General features: G+C 44.9%; 1 protein-coding gene across 1 annotated transcript in view; it reads right to left on the bottom strand.

Annotated features, from left to right (window-relative positions):
* The window catches only part of MCUB (mitochondrial calcium uniporter dominant negative subunit beta), a 52,535-nt gene extending 40,496 nt beyond the window's left edge, over nt 1-12,039 (bottom strand). The window contains exon 1 of the mRNA XM_063336055.1: nt 11,723-12,039. Within this exon, the coding sequence (XP_063192125.1) occupies nt 11,723-11,833 (111 nt within the window). The 5' untranslated portion in view covers nt 11,834-12,039. The remainder of the gene's footprint in view (nt 1-11,722) is intronic.
* Between the last annotated feature and the right edge of the window lie 495 nt (nt 12,040-12,534).

Below are 12,534 nucleotides of genomic sequence, written 5' to 3' on the forward strand. Positions count from 1 at the left end.
GCAACACTAAGGGAGATAAACTGGGGTTTTTTTTTCCATTTTAAATGACACACACCAGTGAATTTCTAACAGCAGCAAGGGAACCCCTCTGACAACAGCAACCACCTAATTTAGTGTCTGACCTGCCATCGCAGTTTTGAATTTGGCTACAAAAGAAACAAGCAAAGCAGCAGAGAAGATGGTTCCCCTGTCAGCTCCAGGCCTAGAAATATCTGCTGGTTCACTATTTTTTATGATGGCCATTCCCAGAACTTTGTATTGCTTGTGCATATGGAGTACCTTAAATTTGTGTCAGAGAAATACATTATTCTCTTGCGCGCTTGCAGATAAGATTAGCCAGTGCGATAAGGGCAGGCACTAACATGTGAACCAGCACATTGTTCCTGGCATCTTCTACCAGATCTCGCTGGTCTGACAGTTGCCACGAGGTGCTGTGTGTTCTTCTTAAAGCTCAAGTCTTTGAGCCATGGGATTACCTGACAGGCTGACCCACCATTGCAGAGCCCCTTCCAAAATTTAGAAACTATTAGGGACACCGCAAAGGCCAGCAGTAGTACCTAAGGGCTTGAATTGTAAATGTTATATGACATTCAAAATAATTAGTAGCATATGAATAATTAACATCAGCATTTTTGGTTAAGCCTGTTAATAACTTTTGATAACATCTACCTTATTATGTAACTTTACGCAGTTACTTCTTGCATTAGTTATGAATATTCATAACTTGCACAAAAGCTTTTGTAATATGTCAAGAAAACTATTAACTGCTGATAGTTAATGCCAAGTAAGACAAGACGTGCTATAGTTGTTGGCAGTAGAGTGCATGGTTATAAGACCTTCCTTCCCAACAACCCCAAACCATATTTATATTTGAATGCTGATGAGATTGCAGCTTTCATCGGCTGGTTCAGGGGGATCCCCGAAGACAGTTACATCCCTGGTCACAAGAAAAGTAACACGGCCATTGCAGAAGGAAACCTAACCAACTCAAAAGGAAACAAATGCATGTGCAGCATTATGAAAGACTGGAGAACGGCACCACTATGATGGTTTGCCCAGATTAAAGTCGTATCGGGGTTTGATCTATTGCAAAATAGACTCACTTCACAGTTCCACTGCCATGAAGAACAGCTTGGGGTCAGTACTCCAAGGAACACACACAGTTTAACAGCTACAATTCAGTTTTAGGGCCTGGGCTATTTGATGCCTCTTTAAATTACTCCAGCTTAGTCACATTCCCAGTGTGTTACAGTCAAGGGGCACTGCAAGACCAAGCCTGAAACTTCAACCTTCAAACTGGGATCTTCTAGGCGCACCTGATTTTATTACAACAGAAAGGCTACAAACACTGAATACACACCTTTGGCTTCTGACTAAAGCACACAGACCTAAATATGAACTATAGTTTCATATTGTATAGCATGGCAAACTTTCTGGCTTCAGATAAATAATGTTATTTAAAATTACTACAATAAAGAATACTGGAAAATGCTCTCACAACCAACAAATTAAAATGAGCAAAAAGTGGTAGAAAACTCAGGGCAGAAGTGTCAGTGCCTGCACATTAAATTGGGACTAGCTCCAGCTCTGCAAAAAATAGCGTTACCTGTCTCAAAAGAAACTGCTTTTGACTGAAAGCCATCACAGCTAGCTGAGAAACTGTACCAGCCAGCCTTGACTGCAAGATAAAAGATACCGCTGTGGTGCCAGTGCCTGGGAATACATTCTGGCAGGAATCTTATCTCAAGATTTTTATTAGACTTTTCTTGGTTCAAATGAGTTGCAACTCATCCTGCAGCAGGTCATCTCCAAGGGCTAAACCCCCATTCTGAACCTTCACAGGCTCCTTGTGTTGCACCTATAGCGAGGTTTATGCTTTGGGATATTACAGGGAACACACTACGGCTTCAAAAATTTTTCCAAACCAAGAAGCAAACTGCCAAAAGGTGTGCCACAAACACAAGTAACATGACGCCTGGACTCATTTAAAAGCAGCCTTTGGGAACAAGGCTAACTAGAATCCAGGGTATCACCAGCAGCACGTAAGATTAAAAGGGAACACGTAAACTAAAAGCAAAGTCCCATCCAACAAAGACACAGTGTAGGGTTGAATCATGGCATTTGGTTACTGAGCACAAAGGCTCCTCACAAAAGAGCTCCAAGGACTTGATTCTGTTTTCCTGTTTAAACATAATCCCGGGCCATCCAGCAGCCAAATCAAAACAGAGGAAGGCGGAAGAGATGGGCTCACCCTCTCGCCTCTGGCAGCAGAAGAAAACAGATTGCTCAAGATCACTGCATCTCCATTCCCTCCCTCCCCAAATTTAAGAGACATCCTGCCTTTAGTTAAAAGTACTAGCTCCGAAAAAACAGTATTATTTACAGAGATGGGGAATTCATCTCCCTTGGTTCTGTCAATTCGTGAGCTCAGTGTAAACTTTAAAAACTGTTGCCGTCTTTTAAGAAACTGGTGAGGTGTTAACAACTTCCTGGTAGTTTCATCTGGAATTTTAAAATCCTAAAAAGCTGAGGGAGGGTGCAGGGGGGTGGAAGGGCTGATAAATTGAATCTGATCCACTGAGAAGCTAAGATAACTCCTTACCTTGCCATTTCACAGGCATCCATTCTACTTAAACCATATAACATATACAAATCAGATACACAGCTCTTATGATATAGTTGTGAGAGATGACTGCCTGTAAGTTTCAATTATTTTACCTATGCTAACAGCATCATGTATTTCCCTGATCAAGATCCTTGACTTCCAACACTCAGTTGATTCCGAATTGCTAGCCTTTTGGGCACAGCATTCAGGACAGCAAGATTGTAACTTCAATTTCTCGCATAGTATTTATTTTATTACAGCTTCTATTTTTGTAATTGTTTTAATTTCACTGTTTGGAAACAGTTTTCAGTTTCTTTTCTTGTCTAGAGCAAGGCAAACACAGAGAGCATCTGCAGAAAAGGAAGCTGGACTACCTTGTGGTTACGCAGTGAGTTTGCCATCTTCTCAAATGCTTTTGGACAATTTAATCCATCTTAATGTATTGCAATTAACTTAAAACTTGATTATTTGCTAACACACTTAATCAACTGAATACCCCAGGCTAGCCAAAATCTCTGCCCCACTCCCAGCTGAACTACCACTGCAGCGCCCAGCCTCTATCTAGCTCAGCCTGGCAATTAGCCCACCACTACACCAACCCTCCCTCCACCAACCCTCCCTCCGCCCCGTCACTGCAACCCTGAGGTGCCCCAACTCCAAACCCACATTTGTGCTAGGTTTGCTCTTTGGATCAGGAACCCCACCGTGACCGTGTTTCACACAAGGGACTCCAGCCTAGAGGGGCCAGAGGAGGAGCAGCTGGGGTCACAAAGGTCCCTAGGATGTAGACACTGCTGCGTCTCAGAGGCCTGGCACCTTTATACTTCTATTTAGAACAAACACATAAAGGTGAGGGATATGTTTTATAAAAAAAAAAAAAAAAAGGTCTTTCTTCCACAGATAGCACCACAGAATACATTCACAGCTATGCTGTCACAGGCAAAGAGAAGCTGGTTCAAAAAGCAAGTACAGACTATCGAATAATGAATAGTTTGCATGAGTAGGTACAGAGAAGGTCAGGTCATGCCCTAGAAAAAAGAAACCTCAAACAAAACCGTAGGAACGTTTTTCTGTGAACAGTACGGCATAAGTGCTTCAGGTAAAACAGGTGACTGCACTGTACATGGATGTACATCTTCTTCCTATCATGGCACTCTGACCAAAATGATGTCCTCATGATACATTAAGTCTGATTTGCCAGGAAGAGAGCATGTAATTTTTCCTCCACCCCGGCAAACATACAAGACATTTAAAGATGCTTTTGTGATCTCTAAATCAACTTTGTGGTATATTACTATACTTTTAAGTACCAACAGGGAAAAACTGGGAAGATGAAATTGCTGCTTACTTTTAAGAAACGTGTTGTTTATCTGCAAAGAAGACCATTTATTTCTTTCCATCTGACTAGAATGTGAAGATTGAAGTAATTTTGATCTAAAGTGACCAGACGGTAAATGTGAAGATAATTGCTTGAAAATTGTTCATCTGAAGTAAAAAAAAAAGTAAATTATATCTTGCTTGTGCATAACATACTCAATTTTTCTACCCTTTTGAAGATGCATTGCCTGTGCTCATCATGATAAATGCAGCTTTTAAAAGGTATAAATTTCCCATTTTTACAGTAAACATCTTTTTTTCCATTTCAGTCTGAGGGAGTACTGGTGTTTCCTCACCTGTAAGGGAAGGTTCTGCTCACCAGCTGCCCTCACACAGGCACAAAACTATTTGTTTATCCTCGCAGTGACCACTGACACCTGACATTTCTGCATAGGCAGAGCAGTGGGCTGCGTACCCTGGCTGGTCCCCCTTGGGTGAAGGAGAATTACTTTATGGACTACAAAAGTTACCATCTTTAGTAGGCAGGCAGCCAACCAATGTTCATTTTTAACTTCTGTTCCCTTCTTCAGCTCTTGTGTTACAGTAAATAGAGTCACTCTCACACGAGGGATTTATTTTACTAGTGATGGACCTGACCTTCAGAGTCTAGATCCGTACTCTCCCCACACTTGGGGATCATGGACTTTGGGTCAAGCATTCCCTGTAAGCCATCTATCCCCACCATGATCACGCCACAGATTCCTCATATGCTGTGTCAGTTACAAATGGGTGCACAGAAGTATTTTTATAGACCAAGCCACTCTCCATATATTGCAGGAATTAAAGAGCAGCCTGCCTGGCAAACACTAAGTATAGTGGGGACAGCATGTAAGAATACCTGCATTGGATGCAATTTCAAGATGATCCAGGACTCATGCGTCAGTTGAGGATGGAAAAAGTCACAGCAAATAACTTCCAGGTCTGAAAATTGCCCTCCTTCTAGCCGCCCTACACAAGTTCACAAAACATACAGATTCATTTAATTGTTCATTGGGCTCCTCGGATTAGCTTGGGATACCAGAAATGACACAGCGAGCAGTCATAAGAGTGGCAGAACTGACCTTATAAAAAGCCACCTTTTCCCCATGTAAACCTAATCACCAAGTTATTACTCAGTATCTTGACAGCAAGACAGAGGACAAAGCAGCAACACAGAGAACCTGTCTCCCTTTCATCTTTCTGGAAAAGAGCAAAAGGGAAGAGAAACCAACCCAGAGCAAGAGCTGGTGTTACATGCCCTTAACAGACACTTAATTAATGTCATATTTTAACAAGGCCCAGAAGTGACTGTGAAGCACCACCTCTGGGCTCAGAAGAGCTTACTGCCTTCTCACTTGGCTGTCGGAACCCACCTGCTAATGAGCAACCCAGTGAGAAATTCACCATTGCTGCTGACTTGCAAGTATGCTGTCAGGGTGAAGATGGTCCTACAGCAAGCCTAGCTCAAGCCCAACTACTCCGTTCGCTTTCCTTCAGCTCAATTTCCCCTCAAGGGGAAGGGGGGAAAATTAAGATTTTAATGTTTCACTAGATCTGGAGAATAAGCGTACTGTTTGCTTCCTCTCCAATGCCAAAAACCTTACTGTGTAAGAAGGCGAAGTCCACACCACAAAAAAACAAAACCCCAAACACAACCAAACAAAAATAAAACAAACAAACAAATCTGTATTTCCTTTTCCTTCCTCTCCTACCCCTTCAGAAATTAAGATATTATAAGCTCTGGAACAGGGTCTACATTTTTGCCCTATAAGCTTTAAAACATGATTTTAAAACATAGAAATGTAAAAAGAAAAAAAACCCCAACCAAATCCCACACCGTCATTCTTAAAACATGCACCAGGTTTGTAAACAGCATTAAGTACTCAGCACTTCAGTGATCTGCGGTCAATCTTCAGAGCACCCAAGGCATTTACAAAGCAACTTTCTCAGACATCCTCTAGAGATTTAGTATTAGTTTCTTTACAGGTACTCAAAACCTAAAAGTAAGGGCCTTGCCCAGAGTGCTAGACAGAACAGTGCCAGACTTAGATGCTCCTCATCCCATGAGCAGCAAAAAACCTTTTTTGTATTTTACTTGTTTGTATGACCACAGCATCAACTTCCAATGAAATCACAGCATCACTTTCTGTCATCTGCTTTATTAACTATAAAGCACCCAGTTATCACTTCATGATACAACTACTCCTATCCCCATTCTAAATTTAAAAAATACATAAAGTAAATAAACAATGCTGCTATGGTTATGGACAGGAAGTTATGTAGATTTTTAATTTCTTTTATGATAAGCCTGTTGCATATATTTGGAGCAATTTACTTCCCAACCTTAGGGAAGCACAGCCTATTACTCGTACATCACATATGAGAAAGCTCTTTATAAGTTTGTTAAAATATTGAACACAGTACAGTAGTACGTAGGTAGTAATGTCAGACCAACATTTCAGTTTTAGGGTTTCTTTACATTTTCTGCAGTACCACGCAGACTCTACTTAGCACACAAAAGCTCCAACTTCTTGAAGCCTGTGATCCTGAAGAGCACGACTGCGCCTTTTCCAACTTTGCAGAAGCTGGTTTTCATTTCCTGTCTTAGGAATTGCCATATTCACACATACACTAAAGACACACACTGACACTTATTCAGAATAGGCAAAAACCCATTCTAATATTCTACACAAAGAGAGCTGATTTGATCTGCACATCCCAGTTTGCCTCTTTTCTGTCATCTGCTCTGTTGGAAAAAAAACACCGACAATTTTGGGAAGTCACACTGTTGATGCCAGTTTCAAACACTGCGTGAAGCTGGTATTTGAAACTTCCTAAACCTCCAAAAGAAGCGAGTGTTTTGCGAGTAATTATATATGCACATACAAGAATATTTCACAACCCACTGAGTTACTACAGGAGCCGTACTGGAGAGAAAAGAAGCAGAAGAGCAGTACGTGACACTACCAGTAAAAGTACAAAGGACGGTGAATTTCTGTGCTATATACCGCATCTCTCCCCAAAAGCGCTAGTTCGTAGAGCAAATGTAGCCACCTTCCAGCTGCCAGATGAGAAGAGACAACAGCATGTGGCTAGCTGCCATTTCGAGTGCCATCCTGTTATTCCAGCACAGACACAGCACCAAAGGCAAATGAACAAATTTGCTGAGACAGACACATTTCCTACAACAAGCCCCGGAGATCTTCTAAATGGCCTTTTTAAGGCAATTATAAATTAGTATTTGTAAGAGTGAGTAGCACTTCCACAACAAACAGTTTAGTGGTTTGTATGTTTTTGTTGATACATGCCAGTATAAGCACAAGGTTTCTATTTAGAAAACAAGACTTGGATCAACAAGCTAACTTTTGTCATGCAAGGCTTTCAAGGGGAAGGAAAGATGGGGAAAACAGGCCCAGCTGCCACCAATTACTCCCAGTTCCCAGCTCCAATTAGATCTCAATTTCCAGAGGACTTGAGTAGGCTGAAAATACAAAGGAGGAACTTAAACCACATTTATGTGAAATATTCAGCTGCAAAAGACACTCAATGATAATTCAGTTCTCTGTAGCTGCCTGGGACATCCTGGCGTTGCTGCTATCACAGAGTATCTTAGAAATCCCGACAGCCGAGTGTGTGCAAAAGTGAAAGGGGCAAAATTAAAAACCCAAATGAAAAAAAACACACTTCAAGTTATCCTGTGGCTATTTGGACACCTTTAGATCCTTGCTTATGAGACTGTATAAAACCAGAGGACAAACTGTATAGGTATAACACTGGGAGCATTACGGCAATTTGGGAGTAAGAATAATAACTATAAAAACTAACAGGAAGCACAGGAAAAAAGTTCAAGCCAGTCTAAGGAACTGGGTAGTCAACAACTTATCAGCTGAAAGCATTAAAAGAAACATTTTTGACAGATATGGATGACACTGGGAACTGACAAAAAAAAATAATCCCCAAATAACCCTCTCTACTCTGCTTTCTGCAGATAAAACCAATGACTTTCCTGCTGGCTACAATTTGCAACTAGGAAGAAAATTCCCCTCAGCAACAAGCATATGTGATATCCTGATCAAGGAAGAAAACAAATCCGTAATGTTTTTCACAGAAGCCTTTGCAATTTGATCTTGCCAGCTTATACACAATCTTTCCCCTCACCAATGCATTCCAGAGGCGCAATTTCAAGAGAACTTTGCACACAAAAATGGAATGCGTTCTGAATTAGTGATGTTAAATTCACATTTTGAAAAAGTGAAAGTTTTCGCATTTTAGTTCCCTCACTCATACTTGTTCGAAATAAGCCTTGCCTTTTGCAGGAGGCAATGTCACCACTCCAGCATCTTCATACAGGACAGAAATAGCTTTAGTTAGAACGGGGCTGTACGACTTAAAAAAAGCCTGGTTTTAAGCGTAGAGAAACCGTGTAACCCAGGCTCCATTTTCCCCAGTTGCCGCCCATCCCCAGTGATGTAGGCATGCCGGTACAGGTCTCCATAGTGTGGACTAAACTGGGAACCTCATGTGTATGAACAGCAATAAAAAGCAACACAATTTTGGACCAGTTGGATTTAGCACTACAGAGAAACTAACTAGGATCATCTAAAAAAATTAAACTATTAAATCCAGCCCCTTCAATGTTTCCTGGCTTAGAAGGCTTATAAATATACAAAAAAAATAAAACAAAACAGCAATTTTAAGCTTTGATTCTGTGTTAACACATCTGCTCTCCACTGCGATACGGAGAGGGGAGCTTTTCCTCTTGGAGAGCAGTGGAAACAGGGCATTTCTCTCAGTACAAGCTGCAGGAGTTAAAATGTGCAAGTGAAGAGGAATTGAAAGAGCTGGCAACCTTTAGGCTTCACCACATGCAAAATAACTCCAGCATTACAAATCTAGGACTCTAGCAAAATGAACTGCACCCTTTCGGGAACAAAGTTATGTGTAATGAGAAAGCCTGTCCAAAGAACACAATATAACATGCTTCACTTACTTTGAAAAACTGCCTCCCTAAGCAGTAGCCACTTAAAAAAAAATAGAAAAAACTTCACATAACAGAAAACTCAACTTTACAAAATTAAGAGGAATTTGTATAAGCATTACTTCAAAGGCAAAGCAGCTAATCACAGCCATCAGAAGAGTGGTGGATTTTGTCTCAAAGCAGAGCTGAGAAGCTGACACTTAAGCATACAGCTCCTTAGGACAGCAGCTCCTGCTTTTACAGAAAAAAATTACAGCAAATTAGCCATTACAATAATGGTTCGTTTGTCCCCACAGCAGTGTATCAGTTGAAAACAAAGCACACAAATACACTGTGTACTTCCACACCTGCCCATCAACACTGGGAGTGAATAATTTCGCAGGATGAGATGGACACGAACTACAACACTGCGCGGCCACTGGAGCATCCCCTTCAGCTTACAAATGAAAAACCACAGTCAATGCCCCAAAAGGTAGTTGGGCAAACTGATTCCCACGGCCAAACACCGCACGAAACAAGCCAGAGAACACGGCCCACGACGGCACCACACCACACCAAGTGCAAAGGCAACCAGCGACCCAGCCCTGCTTTTCCTCAGCCCTGCACAAAAGCACTCCAACCTTCCCTTCCAGAGCTAGAGGCAAAATATTTCTTCATCCAAATAGAAATGGCAAGCAGCAGAGCTAGCAACACACAACAGCAATGATAACAAAACCAAAAAATACTGCTGAAAAATAAACAAATAATCACAGCAGTGTTTGCACTGGACAAGATGTATGTAATCTGACATTCTACATTACTTAAAATCTAAAGAGCTAAACAACTGCAATAAAAATTAGAACTTTTTTTTTATTTTGACTAGCTTGAAATTACAACTACAGGCCATTCATTTAATGTTTAAGAGAATAAATAATTTTTAACTGCCTGAACTGTTCTGCAGACACATAGTCAAAAACTTGAGAGGTACCCAAAGATGAAAACAGGAAGGAGGAAATCAGTAAACGTGCTTCACTACCTATCATGCTAGCAACTCTGTAGAAAAACTAGAACTATGGATTGCACACATAAAAAGCATTTTATATTCATTTATTCCAAGCATTTCCACTTTAGAAATAAACAAAATCTTGCATTAAACATTTTTCTGAACTAGAATTTTCCTCAACATTACAACATCCCTCTCCTCAACCCATTCACTGCAAGAATTTAATTGCTGAGATGTGTCCCTGTCATGTTCCATCCCACAAAGTAACGGGGCCGATCATTTTTCTGCTCTTTCTTATAATGGCAGCACTGCCAAAGCAAGAGCTTCTCCTCCTCCTCCTCTCCTTTGTGGTGTCTCTTCTTGAAGCTTCATCAGCTTTCAGTCTCATTTTAGCGCCTTAGAAAAGCACGAAGCTTGTCTGCAAAGCAGTACTCTGGAGAAGTTAGAGGTGACAAACTGATTACGTGGCATCAGCGTGTGCTGAACGACAGTGTAAATGCTCTCAGTGAGGTGCAAGATGTTTTTAGCACACCGCATTTGAACCTTTGAAGATGATGGAGGGTAAGTCAACATTCATCTTAAATTACCTTCTTAAATGTCCTCATGCACATGCGTGACAAAGCAAAGAAGGGCCGCTCACATTAACAGAGATGGAGCACATTAATACCATAGAATTTTGTAAAAGGGTTTTTTGAATAGTTTGTGCAAAAACTCTTAGCAAAAAGTACAGAGTTCATTCTGCACAGCTCCTCGACTCCAGCTGCCACCGCGGGCTTTGAGACCCACTTGTGGAAGCTGCTCACTAACCAGCCCGAGAGCGCCCTGCGCTTCCTTCTGTGGATGTCACCACGCGTCCCAGCGGCTTCCTCACTACGGATGGGCCCTGGATGCAGGGACGGGGCTTTGCCCTGGGCCATCTCAGCAGCGACTGCAAGCACACGGAGCATCTCTATTAATAAGAGCAACAATCAAGGATTAAACTGTCTCCTCTCCCGGCAGGCAGCGGCACGGGACTCTAGAACTGCGTTACCCTAGCTCCTGGCAAACCTTTATTTTTAAAGTTGCTGTTCCTTCTTGTTTTCCTTCATCCTTCCCACTCACAGGGTCTGTGAGACTTCTTAAAGCCAAGAGAAGCTCAGACTCAGAAGCACTTCGTTATTTTCATATGCAGAAGCCGCGTACGTTTATCCGCACGACAGCACTTTTGTAAAACTTTTGCCCCCGTGTTATCTCCCCCACCCGACGACCGCAGGCCGGCGGTTCCCCCCTCGCTCCCCAAGCGGCCCATCCCACCTTGCGCCCCCGCGTTCCTCAGAGCCGGGAAAAGCCACACGCAACGCCCCCGAAACAGCACCCGGCGGAGCGAGGAGGGGGGCGGAGGGCGGCCCCGGCCCCCCCGGCCCGTCAGGGCCGACCACAAACCGCCACCGCGGCCCCTCCCAACGGCCGCCCCGCGTGAGTCACCGCGCCTCTCCCCGGGCACCGACGCCCCGGGGCGGGGGGAACGGGGACGACGGGACACCCCCTCCCGCCGCCTCCCCAGGCGCCGGGGGACGAGGCAGCAGCGGGACGGCCTAGAGGCGGGTCCCCGGCGCCCCTCCAGCTCCAGCCTGGCCGGGGTAAGGGTCCGCGCCGGGGCTGAACTTCCCCGCACCGGGTTTCCTCCCTCCGCCGGGCCGAGCCCCGCCGCGCCTCAGGGCGGCCCCCGGGGAGGGAGAGAGGGAGGGAGGGAAAGGCGGGCGAGGCGCCAGCAGCCGGGAAGGGGAGACCTGCCGCGAACCTCGCCCGCTCCCCGTCTTACCTGAGGCGCTGAGGGCGGCGGGCGGCCATCCCGCCTGCCCCGCGCCGCCCGGCCGCACAGCAGCACCGGCGGCCAGCCGCTCCGCACCGCTCGCCCTAGTCCCGCTAGCATCGTCCCGGACCTCCTCCTCCGCCGGCGGCGGCGACCGGGCGCGCTCCGCCGCGGCTCGGCTCGGGGCGGGCGGCGCTGGGTTGCCACGCCGGGCGTGGGCGCGCCCGAGCGGAGGGCGGCTCCTCCGGCGGCCGGGGTGGCGGTTTGGTGTGTTTTTCCTCTTCCCCTTCCCGCCAGCCGCCGCGGAGGGGCTGGGCTGGGCTGGGCTGGGCTGGGCTGGGCTGGGCAGCTCCCCCCGGCCCGCTCGGCGCGGCAGCGGCTGCGCGGGTGTCCGTCCGTCTGTGGGGCCGGTGCGGGGCAGGCGCAGCCCGGCCGGGAGCCGCTGTGGCGGTGGGGTGCGGGCCGGGAGGCGGCTCCGCTGGGCGCAACCCGCCGCCCTTTGCATACAGGTGCTGTGCCCCGGGGGCCTCCGCATCTTCCTCCTTCTTGCAAACGGGTTTCAATAACTGTACGTAGAAATGAGGTTGAGGGAATCGTAACTTTCTGTCTTACCTGAACACCTGCCTTTTATCTAGCTGTGTATTGGATGATTTACTTTCCAAATCGCCTGCTTTTGAGGAACGGGACTATTGCTACCCGCCGTGTTTGTGAAGTAAACACATTGTGGTACCACAGAAATGAACAGCAAAGCACAGAAGGAAAACAGTCTTGGAGTTCGTTATTTTACAAGAAAGTTCTGATTACAGCAGTAGAGCAACCAG

This window comes from Chroicocephalus ridibundus, chromosome 5, assembly GCF_963924245.1.
Source record: "Chroicocephalus ridibundus chromosome 5, bChrRid1.1, whole genome shotgun sequence".
NCBI lineage: Eukaryota > Metazoa > Chordata > Aves > Charadriiformes > Laridae > Chroicocephalus > Chroicocephalus ridibundus.